We start from the raw sequence: 25886 nt of genomic DNA on the forward strand, positions 1-25886 counted from the left end.
TAACAGGGTTTGTCTTTACAGTTCAGCATGATTGAGGATTTTTTTGCAGCGTTTGGATCCAAAAGATTGCTTTTCTACTATCAGGTGAGAACTCGAGTTGATGTTTGAGCTGAATGTACGTCGTGAAACTAATGATTACAGAAGCTGATGCGTGTTCTGTTCCAGTCTTCTGTTCATTCCTATGGAAACGTTTCCTTCCTGATGGACACTCAGAGTCTGGTGTCTGGGCAGAAAAGGTTATTCATTACAACTGGCACTGCGGAGGTACAAACAAAATCCTCTTTTTTTCTCATTATGGATGATGAAAGTCAAAAAAGATCAGTTTTGGAGAAGTTCCAAAGGTAAAAATTTCAGGTGTCCAAATGGTGCAAATCTCCACAGAACACACCGAACGCATAGATTTGGAAATTAGATATTAATAATCGGATTAGTGTGTGTGTGTGTGTGTGTGTGTACGGTTTGGTTGCTATGGAGCGTTTCTCATCTCCGACAATGACTTTACATCTCCTACAGAGACTGAGTGGCGTTTGTTTGTTTTTCCTGCGGAACACGGAGAAGGCCATAACGACGACTAACGTTTCACAGGTCAGTGGAAGTTTACCGATGATTACGTGGCATTTGTGAAAACAAACATCTCATGAAACAAACACACGCTCGCTCTGCAGGAGGTCAACTCCGGCATGCTTGACTGCACAGATGGAAACGTTCTACACAGTCTAGAGATGTTTTTCACTCAAGTCACATATCCTGCACTCAGGATACAAGAGGTAATAAACACACAGAAATAAAGGATCTGATCGATCAGACTGAGAAGAGCTGGAGAGCTTCATGGTTTTTTATGCTCTGTTCCAGGACTGGGGAGTCATGAAAGAGGGTCAGGAGAGCTCTCATGTTCAGGACTTCCTGCTCTCCATTGACAAATTCATCTGCAGTCTGTCCTCAGCCAGGAAGAACTTAGAGGACAAGTTTCACCTTGACTTTAATGAATCTGCTCCAGAACTCGGGCAGCTTCAGGAACCAGATGATTACATCAATGCAGGTTCGAAAGAGCGAACGGTTCCTATTTCAAAATGGTGCAGTCGTGTAAAAAAAGGAAGAACTCATGACCTCCAATCCAAAGTCCAAAATCCTAACCACTAAACTACCTTGTGAACACCAGCACACGTCTAAGACCCTTTTTCAGAACTTCAGAAGCTAAGTAGAAGCCTGGTGTTGCTGTAAATCACTCTGGGAAAAGGGGTTATAAGGCCGTTTTCAAACTCAGAATTTTACAATGAGGGAGTCAAAGTAATAATCGCTAATTATACATTTAAATAAATACGCTAACGTGAGCGTCTTAGCTTTTAGCACTAACGGAAACTCTCAAATCCATTGATTGTCCTGGCCAATGTTTTTAACGTGCGTCTGAATTAATTGCTCTCAAACCTCACCTCGCTCAAAGACCCAACAGCGGTGGTCCTGGGGTTTAAACCCTCCAACTTTCCAATCAGTTCCCACCGTTTACCACTTGCTAAGCATTGCTTGTCAATCAATTCTTTCTGAAAAGTTTGTGTGTAACCTCATGTCCGATGGTTCGTCATCTCCAGCGAGTAACTCTGAGCTGGTAGAAGGTCTGGAGGTGGTGCTGTTACGCTGGACCAAGCAGATCGAGCAGGTTCTCACTGAGAGTGAACAGATGAGGAGAGAGGCGGATAACAGCGGACCCTCGGTGGAACTGGAACACTGGAAAAAGCAAATGAGCATCTTTAACTGGTAAAGAGAGTTTATTATCGAATTTCTGTTCAAGACGGTTTGATGGATATCGAGGGAAAAGTCAGTCATAGTTGTAATGTGATTTTTTTTATATACCGTATGAACTTCAGTATTTACTGTGTGAGGAACAGCACCTCTCAGGTCTGCGCAGGAGAACGCTGTCCAGCTTCATATGCTTGGTGGTGCAAATCACCAGCGATCACGGAGGTGCTGTAGAGATGATCAGCTGATGTTTTTACTGGAATGTGTTTCTGTTCACAGTCTTTTGGAGGAAATAAAGCAACCCGGGGTGAAGAAAGTTCTAGGAGTTCTGCAGGTCGCAAAGTCGAAGACGCTGAGCAGATGGAAAAAACTGGTTCGGTCACATATTTATATGATTATATTTCCTTTATTTTGTCAATTAGTGTATTTATTAATAAAACACTTTTCTTGCAGGATAAAAACATCACGTTTGTAGCTAATCAGGCCAAAGATAACGTGAAATATTTATCTACATTAGAAAGATTCTTCAAGGCTCTGGGGAAATGCAGCCCGGTAAGATCTTTCTTTACTACAATATGACCTATCACCTTTTATCTCTCACACATCTGCCTTTTGGAAAGATGGAGAGATAGCTCTGCTCCTCCTCATGCATGTTCCTCTGGCTCTGAAGCTTTCCAGTAGAACATCTAACCATTGTTTTTTTGCTTGTCTTTTTTCATTAGAAGAACATGTTGGCGCATATTCCCAGCCTTCTAAACAGCATTCTTCTGATCCAAAACGTGTCCCACTCCTACAACACTTCGGAGCATATGACCTCTATCTTTGTGAAGGTCACTAATCAAATGGTCACCACTTGCAAAGGATTCCTCGGCCAGGGGGTGACCAGAATCTGGGACTTGGACAGGTGAGCATTTAGGACGCATAGAGACACAAAGGTCAGGCGCTAATATCAGATGTGTTGAATCTTAATTTGCTCCTCAGGAAAGAAATACTGAAGAGGATTGAGGAATGCGTGCAGTTGAACCAGCAGTACAGGCAGTGCTTCCAAAGAACATGGAAAGAACTCCAGCAACGTCCTACTGAACAAAAGCTGGAATTTAGGTATCTACAATAAACACAGTTTAAAAAAGCGTGAAATGAGAAATGAACTACACTTGGAAATTCCCATATCTTCTAAAAGTATTTCAAACCTCCGTCATCTTCGTATTCACGACTCCTGCTAGCGCACTCCACCACGTTCCCTCACAGATACACACTTTTACACGTTTCTGCATAACGAATGGAGAAATATTTATTTCAAGAACAAACGGACAAACCGGGTGAGGAAACGAGAATCATAGATGTTGGAAAAACGCACTAAGCGTAGGAGATGCAATGTGAGATGGCTACAAGCAGAACCTCGTCAGGAGGTGTTCACGGGCCAGATCGTCTCACCACAAGCTGGTCACAACTACCTCCAAGGGCGACATAGTGATAGTGAGTTTTAGCATTGGAGTTTAGTGGACCTCTAATACGAAGATCGACGAGCAGACGGAGCTGACTCTCACCCCAGCCCTTCACTCCAATATGGTGGCATCAGTGGAGAGCATCCCATCCAGGATCAAAGAAACCGTAACCTGAATATGAAAACAGACTGGCAACCCTGGAGGACTAAACTGAGACATGCTGAGGTCATGTGATGCGTCTCAACACAGCTGGATTGCAGAAGGTCTATGGACAGTTTGATGGTATCTCACAGACAATGTCTGAAAGATTTCTGAAAGCCAGCGTGTTACACAATCAGGCCATATTTGATTCTAACACGTGATAGTACTTTATCTATTAGATTTCTGATTCTAACGATCCTCACTCGTTTTCCTTTTCGGCAGTGAGAATTACATCTTCGGGAAGTTCGACGCCTTCTGCAAACACCTGCAGAACATTGCAGACTTGGCGACAACTCTAGAAAGTCTATCAGCTCTGCAGTTCATTAAAGTGGAAGGCATCGAGAAGATAAACGCCCGCTTCCAAACTATCGTAACCAACCTCAAATCCAAGACGTACAACGTGCTGGATTATCGCAAGCTGGAGGTCTGGCAGAACCATCATGATGTTGAGATGTTATTTGATTTGTTACTGATTACACTGATCCTATTCTTCTTTCAGTTCGACAGCGACTACGCAGAAATCAAAGGTCAAATCCAAGGCTTGTGTCAGTGCCTTCATACGCTGATGGATACCTTCTTTCAGCAGACGCATCCTGTAAGGGTTTTTAAAACTTCACCCGATTGTCGTGATCCAAAGCGTTTATGACTTCTATTCGATTTTCTAGATCTAGATATTCAAGATGGTTCTGGGGATTTGGTGGTGGTGGTGGGATTTCATCTCATGAACTCCCTTTTAATCGGAAGTCCACCTTCTTAACCCACCACTTCCCCCAAAACGTGCGTCTTTATAGACATAAGTGCTCCATAGTCTGAGCATCAGCAATCTCATTTGCTCGTGAGAAAATCTGGAGCTTCAGGAAAAAGATCTCGATTAATTCGATTTATCATATCAAGCAAGTTTTGTTTGTTTATTCAGAAGATTTTCTGGAGACTCTTCACACTGATTATTGGAGTAAAAAAGGAACTGATGTTAGTTCTATGTGTAGTCGATTTGCATATTCATGTAATACTGATGCATATTCATAAAGGATGATTATTTACATAAGGTAATAGTATTCGGGAGATGAAAAGAACACCAAGAGCGTTCTGTTTTCCGTAAACGGCAGACAGAAGAAGAGATCCGTCTCCTGTTAAAGTTCGAGGACACTGTGGGTCAGCAGGTGGACCTCAGGCAGAAGTATGGAGTTGTTCTGCAACATTTTGCCAGCGACTTGGAGCAAGTGCGAAAGGTCTACAAAAAACACAAAGACAACCCTCCTTTAGTACGGAATATGCCACCTGTAAGTGCATGCTGAAATTTATGATTTTTTTTAAAAGGCATCAATTCCATACACAATGTTGTTTTTTTGTCTCATGAAGGTCGCTGGGAAAATTACGTGGTCACGTCATCTTTACAGAAAACTCGAGTCGCCAATGGAAATGCTGAAGAAGAAGATGGAGATTCTTCTGGTATTCGAACCTCTAGAAAATGTCTTTGAAGATGTTCAGGAATGGTCTGAGGAAACACCTTGACTTTAGAGACTAATGAATAATGAATTTGTTCATCTATTTTTCTAACGTGTTCTCGTTCTAGACCCCTGAGGGTAAGAAGATTATACATGCATATAACAGACTGGCAGCAGTTCTAGTGGAGTATGAACTGCTCTATCACAAAGCCTGGGTCAATGCAGTGGAACTCGGACAGCAAGGCCTCAAGGCCTCCCTTCTCATCAGGCATCCACAAACTAAGGTGTTTTTTTATTTCAAATTTCAATCTAGATTGTTCCTTCTAGTGTGTGTGTGAATACTTTTTCAAACCCCCATCAGACCTGCATCTAAAATGCATTCAAACATGCACATGGTGTTGCATTTATTGTGCTTTAATGACTGGCTCCAAAATCCCATCGTGATAATAATAATAGATTCAGCGTTCCTGTTTGATCTAATTATCCTCGAGAGGGGTCTAGGATTCGGATGAGATCTTGTCTAGAAGTTATTTTTAGTAGGAAAGTGACACCTGTTCATTGATAGAGAATTGACGGTAAACAATGAATCTTTATCTGGTGATCCGCGACACCTAGTGGTTTACGGTGGTACTGCAGGGGCGCGCGCTAATTAATGTCGATTAATTTTGCGTTAAAATAATGAACGTGTGAAAACTTCAAAGATAAAATATTTAATGTTGAAAAAAAAATCATGCTCACATAAAAGATTAAACATAACGCTAACGTTCGTGTAAATGTATTAAGGGATGGACCCCTGCGTTATGACTGGATGTGATGATCTTCTCCTTTTTAGGAGTTCTGTGTGAACTTGGATCCTGTGGTCCTTGAGGTACTCGAGGAAGCGAAATACATGCACAAGTTAGGAGCTCACGTACCGAAGGCGATCCTCGGTATGTACGCTGATAAAGCCGAGGTGAAAAACAATCACCACAAGTGAGTGAGTCTCGAGAGAGTTCCTTGCAATCATTTCAACTGGATTTGGAGTCTTCATCTTTTTTTCTTTCATTTACAGAATCGTGGAGATGCTTCAGTACTTTGGGGCAGCAGTGAGCAGAATCCCAGCACTGCTCCTGCCTCTGATGAAGCCTTTTATTGATCGTGTGGAGATGGCTCTCTCTCCTGGACTCATCTCTCTCTCCTGGAGTTCCCTCAACATTAACAAATGTGAGGAAGTGCAAATGATTTCATGTTCTTTCATTATCCAACAAAGATCATCATTTTTACATCCATCAAATCTAACGCTCGTCATTTTCAACAACTCATACTCCACTGTATTCATTCTCCTGTAGTTGTAGACCATGTGTATGAAGTTCTGAGAGACCTGGAGCAGATAGTCAAGGTGACCACAGACATACTGGAGTGTCGAATTGAGCAGGTTTTGGAGTCGATGTCCTGCACTGACCTCCTCGCTCTTCCTGAGGACCAGCCAGTGGTCCCACAGAGCTTTCTCCTGCAGACTGAAAGCACGGTGAAATCAGCAAGACACAAGCTGATGCTGTGAGTGGTGGATACGTAACCGTGACTTTTTACAGTGTCTGTGAAAAGTGTGTGGAAACACCAGGTCTTTTTGCGAGACATGCATGTTCGTTTTGTTTCGGTCGAAGACGGAAAAAAAAACACGAGTTATACAGTGAACGAGTGCAAGAAAGGTCTGAGTCCAAATGGGAGATTTTTCTCTCTACCAGAAGAACTTGTGTATGATGGAGAGCAGGAGAGAAGATGTGATCAGACTCTATCACTCACACATGGAGGTGGAAGTTTAATGGTTCGGGGGTTATTTTGGAGCAGAGAAGATTCCAGAAAGTGAAAGTGAACCAACATGTCTACCATTCCACACTTCAACACCATGCAGACGTCTGGAGTGATATGTTCATGGAAACACCTGGCCAATCACCACACCTCAATCCTACTGAACTGCTCTGAGATGAACAAGAACGAAATCTCCAACTAGTGAAGAACATCTTTAGAGAGTTTTACAAGATTCACAGCAAAGTATTTTAGCTGAACGTTTGGAGAAACGAAGTGTCTAGCTGCTGAGAGCGTGTAAAGCTGTTCTTCATGCTGAGGGAGGATTTTTCAATGAGGATAAAGTTCTGGACAGATTTGCTTGTTCATAGTCGATCTTCATTCAGTGACATAACCTAGAAACAAAAGGAACATGCCTGAGTCTCTCAAAATCCAGTGTTGCCTAATTATACCGTGTTATTACCATCATAAACATACACATTTGATTTCTTCCTCAGACAAAGTCAACAGGTAGAACGTTCAATGTACGAGATGATTGAGGAACTTAAAAAAGTGATGAATCCTGCAGAGATGGTGAATGTGGAGGCAAGAACTTATAATAGTCCATGTTGCCCAGTGATGGACTGCAAGGTTTGGGACCTTATAAGAACTTTTGTGATCATTTTTCCAGGAGCCATTTCAGTGCCTTCATCCTGACCTTAAACTGAAGACTCGGTGCCTGCTGTGTATACCGTGTAGCTTCTACGTGATGATGGGACAGCTGTGTCAGAGGAACACTGAGGCACTGGTTAAAGGTCAGTCACCACCAGAGTAGTTTCAGACTTTTCTGCGTTTTTATTTAGATTGATATTATCTGTATTTATCCAAAATATTCATCTTTTCAAAGCTACCAAATTTTCTCTGGACTCGCTGAGGGTTCGACTTTATGAAAGCCCAAAGTATCATTCATCTACTTTCGAGTCAAACTTTCCGCCAGTCTACTCACCACTTTTTATAGTCATGATTGAGCTGGCCATCCCCAATATCATCCTCAAACCCAGATTGGAAGAGATCCAGGTAAGGTGTGAAGCCTGCAGTGAAACCGGTTAAACTAATTGGCAAAACTTTGATCGGTGCTCCCGGGTACTGTGCGTGCAGCCTCGTGCTGCCACCTGTTGGCGCTTTGAAAAACTAGTCTTGAAACGTTTTGATAGAACCTCTTATAGAAATGAGCTCATCGAGCACTTCGGTGTTCTTTTTTTTATTAGAAGAAGCAAATGTAATAGTCAAAGACCAGGAGAACCTACAGATCCATACAATGCTCCTATTAAAGTGTCTGTGAGTGTGTTTATCTACATACGCTTGGATTTTATTATTTTTTTTTCTGTAATGTTCAGGGTGTTTTGGCCAAAGTTGTGACTACAGTCCTGTCGATGGCTAAAGATATTCCCTTGTGGAAATTTTCACATTTACATCACAAGCAGCAGCAGGTGATCGTGAGCTTTATAACGATTGAATTATCAACACAATGAAATGGAACACGTGGGATTGACGTGTGAAATAATGGTGTGTTGCGAATATTGCAGATGGAGCTGCAAGCAGCACGAGAGCTAGCGGACGACGGCCTGGCCACCAAACACCTGAGTCTGAAGCCACTTGACCGACAAATTGCTGAGCATAAAGATATTAATAAATCAGCAGCCCAGCTGAACTCCCTGATATTTTCTTTTCATGTGGATCCTGAATTCATTCTGGATGACTTGTCGCAATTTTCCGCTTTGTGGAACCAGGTAGGTCTTCATTCCTCATGGAACGTGAGAATGGAATTGTGTTTAAAGAACAAGTAGAACAACAAATAACGTCTATATAATCTATATATATATATTTATATCTGGCTGTCAGAAGCATCATACATTTAGTTGTGCTGAGATTTGAAGTTCTTATTCACCTCTGGTAAATCCAGCTGTTGCAGTCGTTCTTTAAACCGAATCCCTCGCAGATTTCCTTTTGTAAGATCAGGTGGAATGTGATGATGTTTTTCAAAGCAGTTGTCATCATATTGTCCAAGCAACTCGTACAGTTTTTGTTTGTTTCGTGTTTGAACGATGATCTTTCTGGATTAATATGAATACGATCTTTTAAAGGATCCAGCAGAGCAGGTGAAAGCGTTTTTGGGAACCGGTCCTTCTCTCCCCGAGTTCAGTGGCCAGTTTTCGTATTATTCTGTAAGTATGCATTAAAATCAACTTCAAATCAATGTGAACTCACGACCTTCTGATCGTCTTGATCACTAAGCTGCTTTTCCTTAAACAAAGGCATTGCATTGGTCTGATTTGTCATTTCTGCAGACACTGGAAACCAGGATTGAGAATCTTCCTTCCTATTGCACTTTGGGTTTCATCCTGTACGACCTCCACTCCCTCAAACTTTCCCTGACTCTGGAATGTCGGGCATGGAAGCGAACATTCGGGATGGCTTTGAATCAGCTCGCCTCTACAGACATGAACGAGCTGAGCTCTTTCGTTGATGCGATGACCAAACAGCTTCAGAGGCCCGTCTCCGACCTGGAGGACGTGCGGGAAGCCATGGATTCTCTACGGAAAGTACGGGAAGTAGAGCTGTGGATTGAGGCTACTCTTGGCCCGGTGGAGGAGACCTTCGCCCTCCTGAATCGACATGATCTGCAGTTCAGCGATGGGAACGCTGAGAGAGTGGACACTTTAACTTATGCTTGGAAAAACCTCAAAGAATTGGTAAGCTTTCATTTGCACTCATTCGCACACACACAAAGTGAGCAGATTTCTTCATTTCGAAATCTTTTTTCTGTTGAAGGTCATTCAAACGCACAAGACTCTCGAACAGGTTCACCCCACCATGAGGGCAGAGCTTCTTACTGGTGTCAAAAGCTTCCAGGCTGCGGTCACAACCTTCTACGATGTTTACGATAAAAGGTTTTGAGAGTATTTGTTGTTATCATGTGGTGGGACTGTAACTATTAGAGAGAGCCAGAAGGTGGCGCACTGGTGAGTTGAGAGCTGGTGAATCGGCAACAAACCCGAGTGAAACACTCCTAGTGCCGGTCCCAAGCCCGTTGCTTTAGCAAGGGCGTAAAACATGTGCCAAATCAAATATGCGGATCAGGAATCGGAAGGATGATCCGCTTTGGCGACACCTAGTGGTAGAAGCAGAAAAAGGAAGAAGATATTTTAGATCTTAGCAGTATTTTAAACCATTACAACAAGGTGTTTTACTGCTGAAAACAGAGTAACTGAAATGCAATCAAGAGTTAATATGGAGTAGAAAAATTTGTCAGAAGGACGTAGGATGAAGTTCTCAGCATCTGCTCTTTAAAAGCTTGGGACACTTTGGCCATGGAAAGAGGACCAGGTTTTTTCTTATTGGTTCTGGGTTTGTTTGGGATTGGAATAAAAGCACTACATAAATCATATATATATACTAGAACATGGCTGTGTGTCTGGTTTGTAGTGGTCCAGGTGTGGTGGGACTGAACCCTGCGGAGGCCAGTGACAGGCTGCAGGTTTATCAGGCACAGTTTGATGAGCTCTGGAGGAAGTACATCACATTTTCCGGTGGTGAGCAGCTCTTCGGTCTTACAGTTAATGGTAAGAATAATTTGTTTGGATATTCATTATTTATGAGATGATTTTCAGGGTTTTGTATGTTTTCTATGACGTACTTCAATGGATATTTTTCATTCTTGTTTTCTGGTGATCACAACTTCAAAGCAAAAATCCTTTTTTTTTGTTCTCTGCAGAGTATCCTGATCTGCACCGGATCAAAAAGGAGCTGAACCTTCTCTCCAAACTGTACACTTTGTACAACTCCGTCACTGAAAGTGTGAGCGGTTACGCCGAGATCCCTTGGGCTGATCTCAACATAGAGAAGATCAACGGTGAACTCCAGGATTTTCAGAACAGGCACAGCATTTTATTTTCATACCTTTATTTATTTACTCGTCATACATAGCATTTTTTCTAGAGTTTGCGCGAATCTTTTCCAGAATCCGGAAACTCCCCAAAGCTTTGAAGGAATGGCAGGCATTTCATGACTTGAAGAAAACGATCGATGAGTTCAGTGAAACGTGTCCTCTGCTGGAACTGATGGCAAACAAGGTGAACTCTTCAGGTTCCAATCGAAATATTTCATAGTGAAAATCTTATTTTTTGTTAAATTATTAGATTTTTTATATGCATGTTTTTTCGTGTGGAACATGTACCCCTTTTAGGCCATGATGCCCCGCCACTGGCAGCACCTGAGCGATATCACAGGTTACAGGTTTGAAATGGACGTTGGAAATGTAATTTTAAAAAAGGTCTTGGAGGCTCCGCTGTTAAAAAACAAAGAAGATATTGAGGTAACGTTTTTTATTTATTTATTTATTTATTTTTTTTTTTTACCAGAAATCTGTTGTAATTCAGCATTAATTAGTGGAATTCCTGCAGTACCGCTGCGGACCACCTAGGGGTCGCTGACTCCCGGTTAAAGACCCCTTATTGTATATGGTTCTGCTTTTGACAAATTTGACCTCACTATAAATCAAATATGATGGGTTTTTCTTTTTTTTAAGAACTTTTTGTACTTCTTCATCTATATGAACTTTGTTTTGAATAGGATGTGTGTATCAGTGCGGTGAAAGAGCGCGATATTGAGGCTAAGCTGAAAGAAGTGGTGGCAGAGTGGAGTGGACATCAGTTCACTTTTTCACCGTTTAGGTAGGGACGGGTTTAATCCGTTTACTGATTGGGCTCATATTTTATTTATTTATCTATCCATTTATTTCATTCCACCTGGTATTTTAGGGAAGTCTCTAATAACTGGGGGTCTGTTGGACAACTTTCACTTCAATTACACGTTTCTTGCAGACTTGTATAGTTATCCTGTATTTGGCTTCATCTACTCTGCCCTGAACTCTGATCATGTCCCCAGACCCTCCATCGAGAGTGTTGGGTTTTCACACTCTCGATGTTTTTTACTGTGCTCAGGAACCGTGGAGAGCTTCTCCTGAAAGGATCAGACACCAGAGAAAAGGTGGGACTGATAGAGGACAGCCTCATGGTGCTTGGTTCGCTCCTGAGCAACAGGTACCTGACCACAGGAGTTGGATTAGATGTTTTTTTTCATGTTGCATTTAAATCTATAAATAAACTCATCAATAAAAAGATGAATGAGAAGATGTAGAAAATTGAACGTTCGCGTATGAAGAACTCAGGATGTCACTATGTTCTTGTTATTGCTCCTCTCAGGTACAATGCTCCCTTCAAGCCCACAATTCAGCAGTGGGTACAGAAGCTGTCCAACACCTCAGAGGTGATCGAGAAATGGCTGACTGTACAGAACCTGTGGCTCTACCTGGAGGCTGTGTTTGTTGGAGGAGACATCGCCAAGCAGCTTCCACAGGTCTCCTTCATTTCAACTAATTTTATTCTTCTGCTCTTGAACAAATTCATTCGTTTTAAAGGGGCTTCAACTTTCATTGTTTCATTCATGATGCCATTTTCTTTGATCTATACCCTGAAGTCACTTGGGTTTGAGATCAGAATATAAGATGTAGAACATGGCACCATCAACTGAAGGAACTTTCCATAGATGTTCCTAACATTATTGATTGTGTGTGAAACATGTTCGATCAGTTGTATTTGCCACAAGAGAACGAATCTCAAAAATTTCTCAGGATCAGGCGCTCAAAAGATCATTTGGAATGCTTTACTCAGGAAGCCAAGCGGTTCCAGAACATTGATAAATCATGGCAGAGGATCATGCAGAGGGCCCATGAGGTGGTCGGGGTGGTGCAGTGCTGCGTGGGGGACGAGACTCTATCTCAGCTGCTTCCTCACCTCCTGGAACAGCTTGAGGTGTGCCAAAAATCCCTCAGTGGATACCTGGAGAAGAAACGACTTATCTTTCCACGGTTCTTCTTCGTGTCTGATCCTGTTCTCCTGGAGATACTTGGCCAAGCATCGGATCCACAGACGATACAGGTATGGTGCTCACACACACACACACACACACACACACACACACACACACACACACACACACACACACATACATACACACACATACTGCTATGCTCTTATCGTATCTACCTCATGTCCTGCGTTTCAGGGTCATTTGCTGAACCTTTTCGACAACGTGAACAGAGTTGTGTTCCATGAAAAGAACCAGGACCAAATCCTGAGCTTCCAGTCACAGGAAGGAGAATCCGTAGATCTGATAGAGCCTGTAAACGTCCACGTAAGACTTTATATTATTGTACACTCCCAACTTTCTACTAGTGAAATAATGATAAGTTCCTGACGATTAGAGTTGTGTGTTATTCCTGATGATATTAACAGGGAAATGTAGAAAGCTGGCTGGGATTGTTATTAGACCAGGTGAGGAAGACCATCCATAGCATTATCAGAAAGGCCCACATGGCTGTGAGTGACCCAGAGCTGAAGCTCATTGATTTCCAGTCAGCGTTCCCTGCTCAGGTGGGCCTGCTGGGCATACAGCTCATCTGGACCAGAGATGCAGAAGGTGCCCTCAGCCTCAGCAAGAGTGACAAGAAGGTTTGAGAAACATTTTTCAATGGAAAATCCAACTTGTATCCGATGCTAAAGAGATATAACAATCTCTTTTTTTTTTTTTTTCCAGATAATGCAGGTGACGAATCAGAAGTTTCTGGATCTTCTGAACGAGCTGATCGACATGACGACTCATGAGCTCACGAAGATGGAAAGAACCAAATATGAAACCCTGATAACAATCCATGTGCATCAGAAGGATATATTTGAGGATCTGGGAAGTGTTTTCCTGTGTATATCATGATTAAAAATGATAAAGACGACATAGTAGTGAGTGATTAGTTTATAAATTTGAATATGGTGCCCATGTTTACAGGTCAAAATGAACATCAGATCGAAAGCAGACTTCGAATGGCAGAAGCAGTCTCGTTTCTACTTCATAGAAGACACGGACAAGTGTATGATTCATATCACCGACGTGGAGTTTGAATACTGTAATGAGTATCTGGGCTGCAGTGACCGACTGGTTATAACTCCTCTTACTGACAGGTAATTTTCTAAAAATATGATCTCAACTATTTATCTCAGCAGACTTTAGTCAACATCTTCTTTCCTTCCATCCTTTATTCATTCACTCCCTCGATATGTGTATTTTCAAGAGAATTTCTTAAAGTTGGACCGAAAATGCAAAAGAATCCATAGTGTTAGCCGCTAGCACCTTCTGATTAGCAGCTAACGCTAGCACCATGGATTCCTTAGCGTTTTCGCGCATGCGCAAAACAAAGCGAACCGAAATCCCCGTATCGGAAAAATTCTGTACGAATCCGTGTATCGTTGCACCCCGGGCTAGATCTTTATCTGGGTCGAACCAAAGCTAGTTATTACTTCTGGATATTTAAAGATATGATAATATATATATGTATATGTGTACATGTTTGATTTCACTGAGGAATTGCTTTTAAAGTTTTTACTGATCGTTCTGGATTTGATTGGATCCTATAGATGTTATATAACCCTGGCCCAGGCACTTGGGATGGGGATGGGTGGTGCACCAGCAGGACCAGCAGGAACAGGAAAGACTGAAACCACTAAAGACATGGGCCGATGCCTGGGCAAATATGTTGTAGTGTTCAACTGCTCGGATCAAATGGACTACCGAGGACTGGGGCGCATTTATAAAGGTACATCACCATTTTAGTCACGTGTTACGTTGCCATGTTGTAGAAGTCGCCACCGAAATCCGCTTAATTGATATTTGTGGTGCGTCCGATAGTGAGCGCTGCAGACGAACGATCTGAATCAGTGGATATAAACATAACGCTAATCTAGGCGTGAGGAAGGTCGTAAGTTCAAACACAGCTCCGCCAAGCTGCCATTTGCAGGGCCCTTCAGCAAGGCCCCTAACCCTCAACAGCTCAGTTGTATGTTGTAAATGTAAAGTAAGATCCAAAACCACGTGATGTGCACCACGAATGATCAACATGAGGGAAATGGCAAACGGCGGTGGAGAAATAGCGAAAACAGACGCACTACATAAAGACAAACTGTTGGATGTTGGATTTCTGATCTGAAGGTTGTGAGTTCAAATCCCACCACCGCTATGCTGCCACTGGGCTCGTTACTCTCAACCGTCGAAAGGAACTTGAACTGCCATGAATGGAGCGAGAAAGCAATCTCTGAGAATGTTCCAGAATATATCCAGATTATCCAGATATCAGATTTTTTAAACCGACATGCATTACTGAATTCTGCGTTTGTCCCACAGGCCTGGCGCAGTCCGGCGCATGGGGCTGCTTTGACGAGTTTAACCGCATCGAGTTGCCTGTGCTTTCAGTAGCAGCACAGCAGATCTACATTGTGCTCCAGTGTAAAAAGAACAAAAAATCCCAGTTTGTCTTCACTGATGGAGACGTCGTGGACATGGACAAAGAGTTCGGCATCTTTCTGACGATGGTTAGTAAAAATCTTTTTCATGACTGGAAAAAAATCGAATGATAAGTATATCAGATAAGTTCTTCACGTCGAATACATTCCCTTCTCTTCATCTCTATGTCTTCTAAAAACAGAATCCAGGGTATGCAGGAAGACAGGAGCTGCCTGAGAATTTGAAGATTCAGTTTCGTATCGTGGCCATGATGGTGCCCGACCGTGCCATCATTATGAGAGTCAAACTGGCTAGTTGCGGCTTCAGAGAGAACCAGATGCTCAGCCGCAAGTTCTATACGCTTTACAAATTGTGTGAGGAGCAGCTCTCCAAACAAGTAAGCTTCTCCGGGAAGCGGCGATCAATAACGAGTCTTGAATTGGTTGTGTACGAGATGAGAAGTTTAGTGCATGTCGACCAACCAAGTGGTTTCAGGAGGGTCCAGAGAGGAACCTGTTTCCACCTTCTCTCACACAAATGCAACATCTTTTTCAACATCTCTCCTTTTACGGGTTGGTTTTTGAAGCCCGACATGGCAGCTCTTTTGCTTGTCATTTGCCACAAACATCTATAAACCCTGGTGTAAACGTATGACAGGCTCGAGGCTGAGAGGTCACGAAGGATACAGATTTAGAAGAATGTGTCCTTGTTTGCATGTTTCCGTAGGTCCATTACGACTTTGGCTTGCGAAATATCCTGTCAGTTTTGAGGACTTTGGGAGCAGTGAAGCGATCGAACCCATCGGAGCCTGAGAAGACTGTGGTTATGAGGGTGCTGCGTGACATGAACCTCTCCAAACTGGTAGGCGTTCACATTATTCTACTGACTCGACAGGGAGAATACATTCTGCATAAACAGCGGCTTAGCATTAGCGTTCTATTAACTCTGATAGGTCCAAGCCATGCAGATCCTGTAGGTTATATCTGTGCTGGTTAAGGGCCCCAAGTATCCAGGGGCCTGTGCCTAATGGGTATGTAAGGGCCAGTAAACAATCAAATCAGCTGCATGAGTAGTGAAGTTGTATTTACTCTTAAAATCAGCTCCACCCTTCTGGGACGATGTTCCCCAAGATGTTATATTAAAATTCCTTCATCCACAAGGGTGTTAGTAAAGTCAGGTACTGATGTTGGTGAGAAGGTGAGGGTGCAGTCAGCGTCATCCTGTTCAACAGGGTTTAGAGCTCTGTAGCGGGAGATCTTCCAACCGCTGGATTTGTGCACAAGGGGGTGTGTCATGCTGGAACAGGTTGGATCAGGCGAAGGGTAAATTTCTATGCTCTCGCATCGACAAATATATGTGCACACGAAACCCAGAGCTTCATTTAACGTTCACATCAAACACATGGGACACGTTTTGGGACATGACCTCTTGTATCTCCAGTGATACAAATCAGATTGACTTTTCTCGACAGGTAGATGAGGATGAACCCCTGTTCCTGAGTCTAATTAATGATTTGTTCCCGGGGATCGGGCTGGATAAAGCTGGTTATCCCGAGCTGGAAGCAGCTATTAGCAGTCAGGCTGAGGAGGCCGGCTTAATTGCTCACCAACCGTGGATGCTGAAACTGGTCCAGCTTTATGAGACTCAGCGAGTAAGACATGGTCAGTCATTAATTTTACTCTTATTTATTTTAAGCATAGGGTTCAAATGGCTTCGGGGTGGAACCCCAGGGTGAAATCAAGAATTGGGTCAGAATTTGAGGACGAATGTCTGCGCACTAAATTCTTTCTAATTAACAACAACTAAAACATGGGAATAAATAATATTGTGTGCATAATGTGGAAGATTCAGACCACTGCTTCTCCAGCACATTCCAAAAGAATCTCAACTGGGTGTAGGTCTGGATTCAATGGTGGCCAATCCACGTGTAAAAATGATGTCTCATCATTCACACATTCACATGTATGTGCATCTTCCAGAGGTTGTCCATTACATCCAAGCAGGAACATCTACGAGTCAGTTGAAGTCTCGGTATCATTGGAAATATTAGAGCTCATGGAATACCTTTACTTTACAGCATCACATCACATAGGTCACATGTGACCATATTTTTAGATGCAGCTATCTCATACGGTTTGCAGTAACCTGTTTGATGCTGTGTGACAGGTATAATGACTCTTGGTCCCAGTGGAACAGGGAAAACCACCTGCATTCACACCCTGTTGCAGGCGATGACGATCTGTGGCACTCCACACAAAGAAATGAGAATGAACCCTAAGGCCATTACGGCTTCCCAGATGTTTGGAACTCTGGATGTGGCTACAAACGACTGGACGGATGGAGTCTTCTCGACACTGTGGAGGAAAACTCTGAAAGCAAAGAAGGCAAGAAACAGACATTTTCAGTTTCTTTATTAGAAACTGGATTCAATTTTGTAGGAATTCCCAGAACCCAATATGCCTAAGACATTAGAAGGTTTCATGAGTTGAAATCCCAGCACCACCAAAATGTTTAGCAGTATACCTGAGATAACCATGTGCTTGGAGTTTGTATGGATTCTCCTCATGCTGTAGGGTTTTTCCTCTGGGTATCCCAGTTTTCATTACAAACTTCATTCCAGGTTGATAAGCCAACCTGATGTGCCTTTCTGTTCTAGAATATTATGTACACATTCATGTATGTTTTCAGGGCGAATGTATATGGATTGTTCTGGACGGTCCAGTAGACGCTGTCTGGATTGAAAACTTGAATTCAGTTTTAGACGACAACAAAACTCTTACCCTGGCCAATGGAGACCGCATCCCGATGTCTCCCAACTGTAAAGTGGTTTTTGAACCTCACAACATCGACAACGCTTCTCCGGCGACGGTTTCTCGTAACGGCATGGTGTTCATGAGTTCGTCTGTGCTGGACTGGAAGCCCATTCTGCAGGCATGGCTAAAGAATATTCCAGCCTTCCAGGCAGAAGTGCTTCTGAACTGCTTCAACAGCATCTACCAGGTCGGTGTCCTAATGCAGAGATAACAAACTCTTCATATCAAAGTAATGTAGAAAAGAGTCCAGGCGTAAGTGGAGCAACACACTGTGTAATATGGAAGTAGTCATGAATGGGTGTGCAGCTGTGGCTACAGTGAAAGGAGACTTTTAGTGATGAAATTTTTTGTTTATCGCTTATAATCCAGTTGTGAGACCAAAACATTGCGTTACGCAACCCTTAATACTGATTAATGTGTTACATTTATAAATACAGATTTGACCTGGAAATATGTGTCCCCACAGGACTTGATGAACTTTGTTTCTACCGCGGTTTACCCGAAAATGCAGATCCTGGAGTGCATGTACATCAGGCAGACTATTGACCTTTTACAGGTGAGAGTAATAATACATTTACTGCACATCTTTATATAAACTGTACACCATAGATCTTATGTTTAACACACAACTCAAGTGGACAACTCAAGACTTGTTTCCATGTAAAAATTTTCTCGTGGTATGGTGACGGATTGCCGGGTTTTCTTGCAGGGGCTGATTGTAGAAGAGAAGAACCTGACAGAAGCTCACATTAGCCGTCTGTTCGTGTTTGCTGTCATGTGGTCTGTGGGTGCGTTGCTGGAACTGGAGGATCGATCCAAGATGGAGGTGTTTCTGAGAAACGTTCCGGTTTTGCTGGACCTGCCTAGCACACGGGGTGACGAAACCATTTTCGAATACGTGGTCAGTGAAACTGGGGAATGGGAGCTGTGGTCAAACAAGGTAACTCTCAATAACCGTGTGTCAATTTGTAAATATTGTACCATTTATACAAAAGAAATCAGGGAGGGGTAATAAGGCCATTTTTAAAGTCCGTCATTCAGTGAAGGAAGATTATTCATGAGTGAGAACGTTCAGGAAAGTCGATCCCACGAGCGGATGTCCGAGTAAATTCACCACAGCTTTAGATCGTTTAATGCTCAGTGTTTCAGTAGAGCTTGGGGAGGTTGCTGATGTTTGCTTATGGTGTCATGGATGCACCTTATCTTCATGGGATTAATGAGAGGGTTGTTGTATGAGGTGGAATGTAGGAAGTGTTCAATGCTGGGCATTTAATTCGATTTCTTTTTTCTTTAGGTGCAACAGTATCACTACTCGAAGGACACAGTTCCTGACTATGCCTCTATATTGGTGCCGAACGTGGATAACACACGGACCGACTTCCTTCTGCAAACAATCATGAAACAGGGCAAAGCAGTTCTCCTGATTGGAGAACAGGGAACTGGAAAGACCGTCATGATTAACGCAAGTCTTTGATCCAAATCGGACATTTTCCTTCTCGTCTTCTCTTAACTGCTTCTGTTTCATAAATGAGGTTGAATTTCAACTGTTTCAAAATATATATATATATAATTTATTATTCGTGAAACCAAACTCAACATGGAGCATGAAGACAAAATATTCTTGTCGAAATTTTAAAGTAATTACTGTGTAAAGTGACGTAAATCATCGGGACACAAAACGCGACTGTTGCTATGTTTCCACACGGATGGTTTTAATTGCCGGATGTGCACGTCATAGCCGATTTCGGTGCTTGATTTGAGTTTTAATTGTTTAATTTTTATATCTGACTAAAGAAAGGATGTCGCGAATAAAAGTGTGTTGGGCTGAGGTTTTAAATGTCGCCTTAATTTTATATTTACTGATTTATTTATTGAACAAAAATGTTCAATAAATGGTCAAAAATGTACTGGAAAGGAAATAAAAGAAGTTAAATGTATTATATGACGACAGTGTGCATGAATCTGTCTGCAGGGCTACACCAGCAGGTATAACCCAGACCTGCACCTGAGTAAGAGCTTGAACTTCTCCTCTGCCACACTCCCGAGCATGTTTCAGCAAACCATTGAGAGCTACATAGATAAGCGAATGGGCTCCACGTACGGACCACCCGCAGGAAAAAAGATGACCGTTTTCATCGACGATATCAACATGCCAGTCATTAATGAGTGGGGAGACCAGGTAAAACTAATCCCTTTTATTGTCTGTCTGTCTGTCTGTCTGTTTGTCTGTCTGTCCGTCTGTCCGTCTAAAGAGCAAAACAGGAGACAAAAAAAAAAGCCTGAGACAAGGGTTTATTTTACTTCCCCTCGTTCGATTCTGGTCAGGTTCCTGTCTTCTGATTGGTCCATTTTTGTTGACCATTTAATCCTGATTGGCAGAGGTCTCTAGCAGGACACTATAAGGAGATGGAACCAGCAGAACAAACCAGAGGATAAGAAGCAAGGAAGCAAATCAGCACATGTTTAATCAGGTTCTCATTCTTCTGTTTTCCCCCCTCCTCCAGATCACTAATGAAATAGTCCGTCAACTAATGGAGCAAGGAGGCTTTTACAGTCTGGACCGGCCTGGAACGTTTATCAGCATCGTGGATCTGCAGCTCATAGCAGCCATGATCCACCCTGGAGGGGGTCGCAACGACATCCCACAGCGTCTGAAGCGTCAGTTCTGCGTGTTCAACTGTACTCTTCCATCCAACTCGTCTATAGATAAGATCTTCCACACGTTAGCATCTGGATATTTCTGCCCAGAAAGGGGTTTTACGGAGGGCGTGTGCACGCTCGCTGCAGCGCTCGTGCCCACCATAAGGAAAGTGTGGCAAACTGTAAAATCCAAGGTGATGCAAATCATCGTGTTTATTGTTCTATTTTTTGTTTTGTTCAACGTACCAATCATTTGATTGAATTCGATTGTAAAAACATGAATGCATTATCAAAATCTGTAGCACTGATAAAAAAAAATAAAAAAACGCCACTCTTTTTAGATGCTGCCATCACCCGCAAAATTCCACTATATCTTTAATTTGCGGGACCTGAGCAGGATATGGCAGGGGATACTGACTGTAAAAGCAGAAGTGTGCAGAGATCAAGAGCTCCTGATTTCTCTCTTCCGCCACGAGTGCACACGAGTGATGGCTGACCGATTTGTCGATCACAACGATAGGGAGATCTTCGACGGCATCCTGGAAAGGGTGGGTGTACCGTACGCCGTAGTAGATGGATCCGTTTTGGTTTTGTTTTGCTCCTTTTCATATTGCCGATTTGATGTGTGATCTGTCATCTCTGGGGTGTTCAGATTGTGATGGAAGACCGTGGACCTGGTGTACTGGAGCGTAAACCTTGGGAAGAATATTTTGTGGATTTCCTCAGAGATGCTCCTGAGATAACGGGAGATGAACCTGAAGACGCTGAGATTTTGGTTCCGAAGATATACGAACCTGTTCCCTCCTTCACAGTGCTGTCAGAGCGTCTTTCTATGTTCCTGCAGCAGTATAATGAGTCGGTGAGAGGGGCTCCAATGGACCTGGTCTTTTTTAAGGTCAGTGTTCTTTTACAGTTTTTGCTTTGGAGCATTTCTTGAAATATTTGCAAATCAGAGAAGTGCAGTTCTCAAAACAGTTTGTACAAGCAGCAACACACATTGGATTTCTTGCAAAAGCCTGAACGTTCCTCAAAATCAAAAAATCCTCAGTTGATCAATCAGAATTAAACATTTGTCCTCTTGTCATTGTTCACAAACAAGATTGTCGTTCTTCCTGTCTGAACAGGATGCGATGATTCACTTGGTGAAGATATCACGCATCATTCGCACTCCTCAGGGCAATGCTCTGTTAGTAGGTGTGGGAGGATCAGGAAAGCAGAGCCTCACACGATTGGCCTCCTTCATTGCTGGGTATCAAAGCTTCCAGATTACTCTCACGAGGTAAGCATCGGTATTCGATTCAATCTCAAAAAATTTATTAACGAAATATAGATTTTGAAACTGTTTGTAATTTTTACTTGATATTTATTCAGTAGACCAGAAATTCCCAAGTTAGGGCCCACATCTGGTGAACTTTGGGGGGGCGTTCAGGTCACAGATAGCGACGAGTCGTTCGTGAACGATTCTTTAATTTTGAACGACTCTTTATTGCGACTCAGAAGAACGAGTCGTCTCAAAGAGCGATGGTTTATATGAATAATTTCCCCTTTTTGTTTCATTTTAAGAACCTACAATGTGAGTAATCTCATGGAGGACCTGAAGACCTTGTACAGAATTGCAGGGATGGAAGGCAAAGGTGTGACCTTCATCTTCACTGACAATGATGTTAAAGACGAATCCTTTCTTGAGTACATGAATAACGTAGTGGCCTGTGGCGAGGTCTCAAACCTGTTCGCTCGAGACGAGATTGACGAAATCACTCAGTATCTGATCCCCGTCATGAAGAAACACCATCCTCGCACTCCTCCGTCCCCCGACAACCTGTACGCCTACTTTCTATCTAGGGTACGCAGTAACCTCCATGTCATCCTTTGTTTTTCTCCTGTTGGCGATAAACTTCGTTCTCGTGCTCTGCGGTTCCCTGGTCTGATCTCCGGATGCACTGTAGACTGGTTCCAGAGATGGCCCAAAGATGCTTTGGTAGCTGTGGCTCATCATTTCCTCGCCAGTTATCCTTTTCAGTGCTCGGAGACGGTGAAAAACAACGTGATCAGCACAATGGGAACATTTCAGGATCTGGTGGCGAGGATATGCATCGAGTATTTTCAGCGCTACAGACGACAGACCTACGTGACGCCTAAATCGTACTTATCTTTTATTAAAGGATACCAGAGCATTTACCATGAGAAGATCGCAGCTGTGGGACTGCTGGCAAAACGGATGAACACTGGTATGAAACACTAGTTATAGTAGGAATAAATGAATAATTCTATCTGTCCTTCTATCTGGTTTAAACGCGCCAATGCCGACCGCAGGTCTCGAGAGGTTGATGGAGGCAGAGCAAGTTATCAGCCAGCTTTCCAACGACCTGGTGGTGAAAGAACAGGAGCTGGAAGTGGCCTCTAACAAGGCAGACGTGGTCCTTCAGGAGGTGACTGTCATAGCACAAGCAGCCGAGAAGGTTAAGACGCAGGTACAGAAAGTGAAGGACAAGGCCCAGGCTATTGTGGATGAAATCGCTGGGGATAAAAAAGTAGCAGAGGCGAAACTGGAAGCTGCAAAACCTGCACTCGATGCTGCAGAAGCAGCACTACAGGTAAGTACCTAGCATTGACCTAGCAAAAAAAAAAAAGAAAAACTACATTTTTATTCAACCGTGTCTGAACAAGTGACACTAGATTACACCACACTAATTACTATTAGGCTTAGTTTTAGCATGAGTATATTAGCAATAAAAGGTTTTCCTGCCAAAAACATTTTATCCCTGAAAAATATCCCTGAAACAAAGCGGAGGCAATGCTGGCAAGAAAAAAGCTTCCTCAGGCAACACGTGGAAGAACCTTTATGCGACACTGAACTCAAAATGAAGTGTAGAATGGTGATTTTGCCCCTAAGAGAAAGCTCCGCCCACAAAACATTATTTGATATACAGTACCAACAAAGAGCCTGCACCCTCAAATCAAAGTTTCTGATAAATCTGACTTAAAGTTTGTAAATTACAGGAAAATTGAACATTGGGGTTTTACATACATGTTGTGAACTTGCAGTACTAATGATTGTGTCGTCTTATAAAAAAATCATTAAAAAAAAGTTAAATAATCGAACATTTGTTTGTTTCACTATAGACTATAAAACCGTCAGACATTGCAACAGTGCGTAAACTGGGGAAGCCCCCACATCTGATCATGAGAATCATGGACTGCGTGCTGCTGCTGTTCCAGCGCCGGGTAGATACCGTCACCATGGACACCGAAAGGCCCTGCTTAAGACCATCTTGGACTGAAGCCCTCAAGCTCATGAACAACTCGTCGTTCCTCGGCATGCTTCTCAATTTTAACAAGGTCAGGTTTACGCGCTGAGGATTGCGTCTGCTCCCGTTTGAAATGTTGAGAAGGTCTTCAGGAACATGCTCGTTTGTCATGCTAGTTAGCTATCTGTACACTTGGGGTGAAGATGTGGTCAATCCTCTGTTTCTTTTTACGTCCTACCTTCAAACCATAGCTGCAGCCTGTTTATATAAATCACACTCCAAATCTAGAGTAATTTAAGGCAACCTCCATGTGGAACCCTCCTCGACTGCAGACTGCTTTGTGAGCAAACTATGAAGGAATCACTCAGTCCTTGTATGTCGGATTTTTCTAGACTATTCTGTCACTTCCCTTTAATTCATCACCATGTTCTCGTAAAAACTGAAATATTATATTAATATTTTTTTTTTTCTCTTTCTCTAACAAGGACACAATCACAGAGGAGGTTGTGGAGCTTCTTGCACCTTATATTAGTATGGAAGATTATAATCTGGAGGCAGCGAAGCGGATTTGTGGCAACGTAGCTGGACTTTGCTCTTGGACTGAGGCTATGGTGGACTTCTTTAGCATTAATAAAGAAGTCTTGCCTTTGAAGGTGATGGTCTTTTATTAGTTGTATTTTTGTCACGTGTAAATGAGCCTACTAGCCTTTAATGCAGTCGCTATCTGTACCAGGCGAACCTGAAGTTACAGGAGGCCCGACTAGCTGTGGCTCAGGACGAACTTTCCAGAGCGCAGGAACAGTTAGATGAAAAGCAGAAAGAACTGGACGAAGCACAGGTGAGTCCCATCGATTTATTCAGGAGATCGAGCCCAATTCCAAAAAATGTTGAACTGGGAATAAAAACAGAATGGAAGGATCAAGAATGGAAGATCTCGAGTGGCCTACTTTGCAGAAATACCATTTAGCGGTGTTTTAATGAGTGTTTGTTCTCATGGTGTGAACCACAGGCACTTTATGACGGTGCAGTGAGAGAGAAGCAGTCACTGTTGGATGATGCTGAAGGATGTCGTAGGAAAATGTCCAGTGCAATGGCACTCATCGATGGACTCGGTGGAGAAAAGGTGGGTTTAAAAAAAAAAAAAGAAACAAATATATTGATTTTATTTTTAAACATCTTTACAATAATGGTAATAATAGTGGAAACATAGCAAAAGTTCCTGTTTGTCCTGATGATTTATGAATATTTGGTCTTCATGCTCTGGGTTGAGTTTGGTTTCACTAATAATAAATTTACATTTAAGGTTTCCTATTCATTTTGATGAATTGATGAGAAAAGTTTTAATTTCTGTTCTTTCATTCATTGTCTTTGTTAGATTCGCTGGACAGAGAGCAGTACTGAGTTCCAGCGACAAATTAAACATCTAATGGGAGATGTCCTACTAGCTACTGGGTTCCTGTCCTATTCTGGTCCTTTTAACCAGGAGTACCGAATTCACCTTCTAGAGCAATGGAAGAGAGAAATAAATATCCACTCTATTCCGTATAGTCAGGTACGTACATCAACTTTTTTTGTGTTCTTGTTGGTTTGTAAGAAAGAACATGAGCGCTAATGATTTATTTCCATGAGTATGACATTCTCCAGATACACACTTTTCCTCGTTGTCGTCTTTTAGAACCTGAATGTGAGCAGCATGCTGGTAGATAATGTCACTATAGGTGAGTGGAACCTTCAGGGCCTGCCCAATGATGAACTGTCTGTCCAGAATGGAATCATAGTTACTTCCGCCTCCCGATATCCACTTCTCATTGACCCTCAAGGTCAGGGAAAGGCCTGGATCAAAAACCGTGAAAGCAATAATGAGCTACAGGTATTTAGAGCAAACTTCTAAACTGTATTTCCTTCTGCGTGACGATGTTAAAAGTCCACGTTTTATACGAATAGAGTTGAATCGTTTGACTTTTTGGTCCGTAGGTCACATCTCTAGACCACAAATATTTCCGAACCCACCTTGAAAACACTTTGTCTCTCGGCAAACCCCTACTCATCGAAGATGTCGGGGAGGAACTGGATCCTGTTCTCGACAACATTTTGGAGAAGAACTTCACAAAATCTGGCTCGACATATAAAGTATAAAAGATTTACTGCTTTTTACACGCATTTTTTTCGGGGGGATTTATTTCATCTCTTCAGTTCTCATCTTTT

At 42.5% G+C, this 25886-nt stretch overlaps 1 protein-coding gene across 1 annotated transcript in view; it reads left to right on the forward strand.

The window, feature by feature from the left end:
* Positions 1–25886, forward strand: part of dnah5l (dynein, axonemal, heavy chain 5 like) — a 35528-nt gene that overhangs the window by 1341 nt on the left and 8301 nt on the right. Inside the window, exons 5-66 of the mRNA XM_083558721.1 lie at positions 22–84; positions 166–264; positions 514–585; positions 666–767; positions 853–1039; positions 1587–1752; positions 2014–2107; positions 2188–2286; positions 2457–2638; positions 2716–2835; positions 3603–3804; positions 3880–3975; positions 4487–4660; positions 4740–4829; positions 4954–5109; positions 5658–5797; positions 5877–6028; positions 6154–6361; positions 7108–7195; positions 7281–7404; positions 7497–7666; positions 7987–8079; positions 8176–8379; positions 8734–8814; positions 8938–9342; positions 9422–9540; positions 10076–10212; positions 10365–10527; positions 10611–10722; positions 10836–10964; positions 11222–11322; positions 11593–11691; positions 11854–12007; positions 12322–12588; positions 12716–12844; positions 12946–13161; positions 13247–13393; positions 13493–13665; positions 14119–14297; positions 14882–15069; positions 15183–15377; positions 15707–15841; positions 16452–16641; positions 17147–17364; positions 17669–17980; positions 18260–18349; positions 18503–18733; positions 19088–19255; positions 19766–19972; positions 20298–20627; positions 20775–20981; positions 21086–21328; positions 21558–21712; positions 21997–22661; positions 22747–23027; positions 23557–23772; positions 24167–24334; positions 24415–24519; positions 24691–24804; positions 25057–25233; positions 25357–25551; positions 25656–25811. Of these exons, the coding sequence (XP_083414847.1) occupies positions 22–84; positions 166–264; positions 514–585; positions 666–767; positions 853–1039; positions 1587–1752; positions 2014–2107; positions 2188–2286; positions 2457–2638; positions 2716–2835; positions 3603–3804; positions 3880–3975; positions 4487–4660; positions 4740–4829; positions 4954–5109; positions 5658–5797; positions 5877–6028; positions 6154–6361; positions 7108–7195; positions 7281–7404; positions 7497–7666; positions 7987–8079; positions 8176–8379; positions 8734–8814; positions 8938–9342; positions 9422–9540; positions 10076–10212; positions 10365–10527; positions 10611–10722; positions 10836–10964; positions 11222–11322; positions 11593–11691; positions 11854–12007; positions 12322–12588; positions 12716–12844; positions 12946–13161; positions 13247–13393; positions 13493–13665; positions 14119–14297; positions 14882–15069; positions 15183–15377; positions 15707–15841; positions 16452–16641; positions 17147–17364; positions 17669–17980; positions 18260–18349; positions 18503–18733; positions 19088–19255; positions 19766–19972; positions 20298–20627; positions 20775–20981; positions 21086–21328; positions 21558–21712; positions 21997–22661; positions 22747–23027; positions 23557–23772; positions 24167–24334; positions 24415–24519; positions 24691–24804; positions 25057–25233; positions 25357–25551; positions 25656–25811 (10638 nt within the window). The remainder of the gene's footprint in view (positions 1–21; positions 85–165; positions 265–513; positions 586–665; positions 768–852; positions 1040–1586; positions 1753–2013; positions 2108–2187; positions 2287–2456; positions 2639–2715; positions 2836–3602; positions 3805–3879; positions 3976–4486; positions 4661–4739; positions 4830–4953; positions 5110–5657; positions 5798–5876; positions 6029–6153; positions 6362–7107; positions 7196–7280; positions 7405–7496; positions 7667–7986; positions 8080–8175; positions 8380–8733; positions 8815–8937; positions 9343–9421; positions 9541–10075; positions 10213–10364; positions 10528–10610; positions 10723–10835; positions 10965–11221; positions 11323–11592; positions 11692–11853; positions 12008–12321; positions 12589–12715; positions 12845–12945; positions 13162–13246; positions 13394–13492; positions 13666–14118; positions 14298–14881; positions 15070–15182; positions 15378–15706; positions 15842–16451; positions 16642–17146; positions 17365–17668; positions 17981–18259; positions 18350–18502; positions 18734–19087; positions 19256–19765; positions 19973–20297; positions 20628–20774; positions 20982–21085; positions 21329–21557; positions 21713–21996; positions 22662–22746; positions 23028–23556; positions 23773–24166; positions 24335–24414; positions 24520–24690; positions 24805–25056; positions 25234–25356; positions 25552–25655; positions 25812–25886) is intronic.

This window comes from Silurus aristotelis (genome assembly GCF_946808225.1).
Source record: "Silurus aristotelis genome assembly, chromosome: 1".
NCBI lineage: Eukaryota > Metazoa > Chordata > Actinopteri > Siluriformes > Siluridae > Silurus > Silurus aristotelis.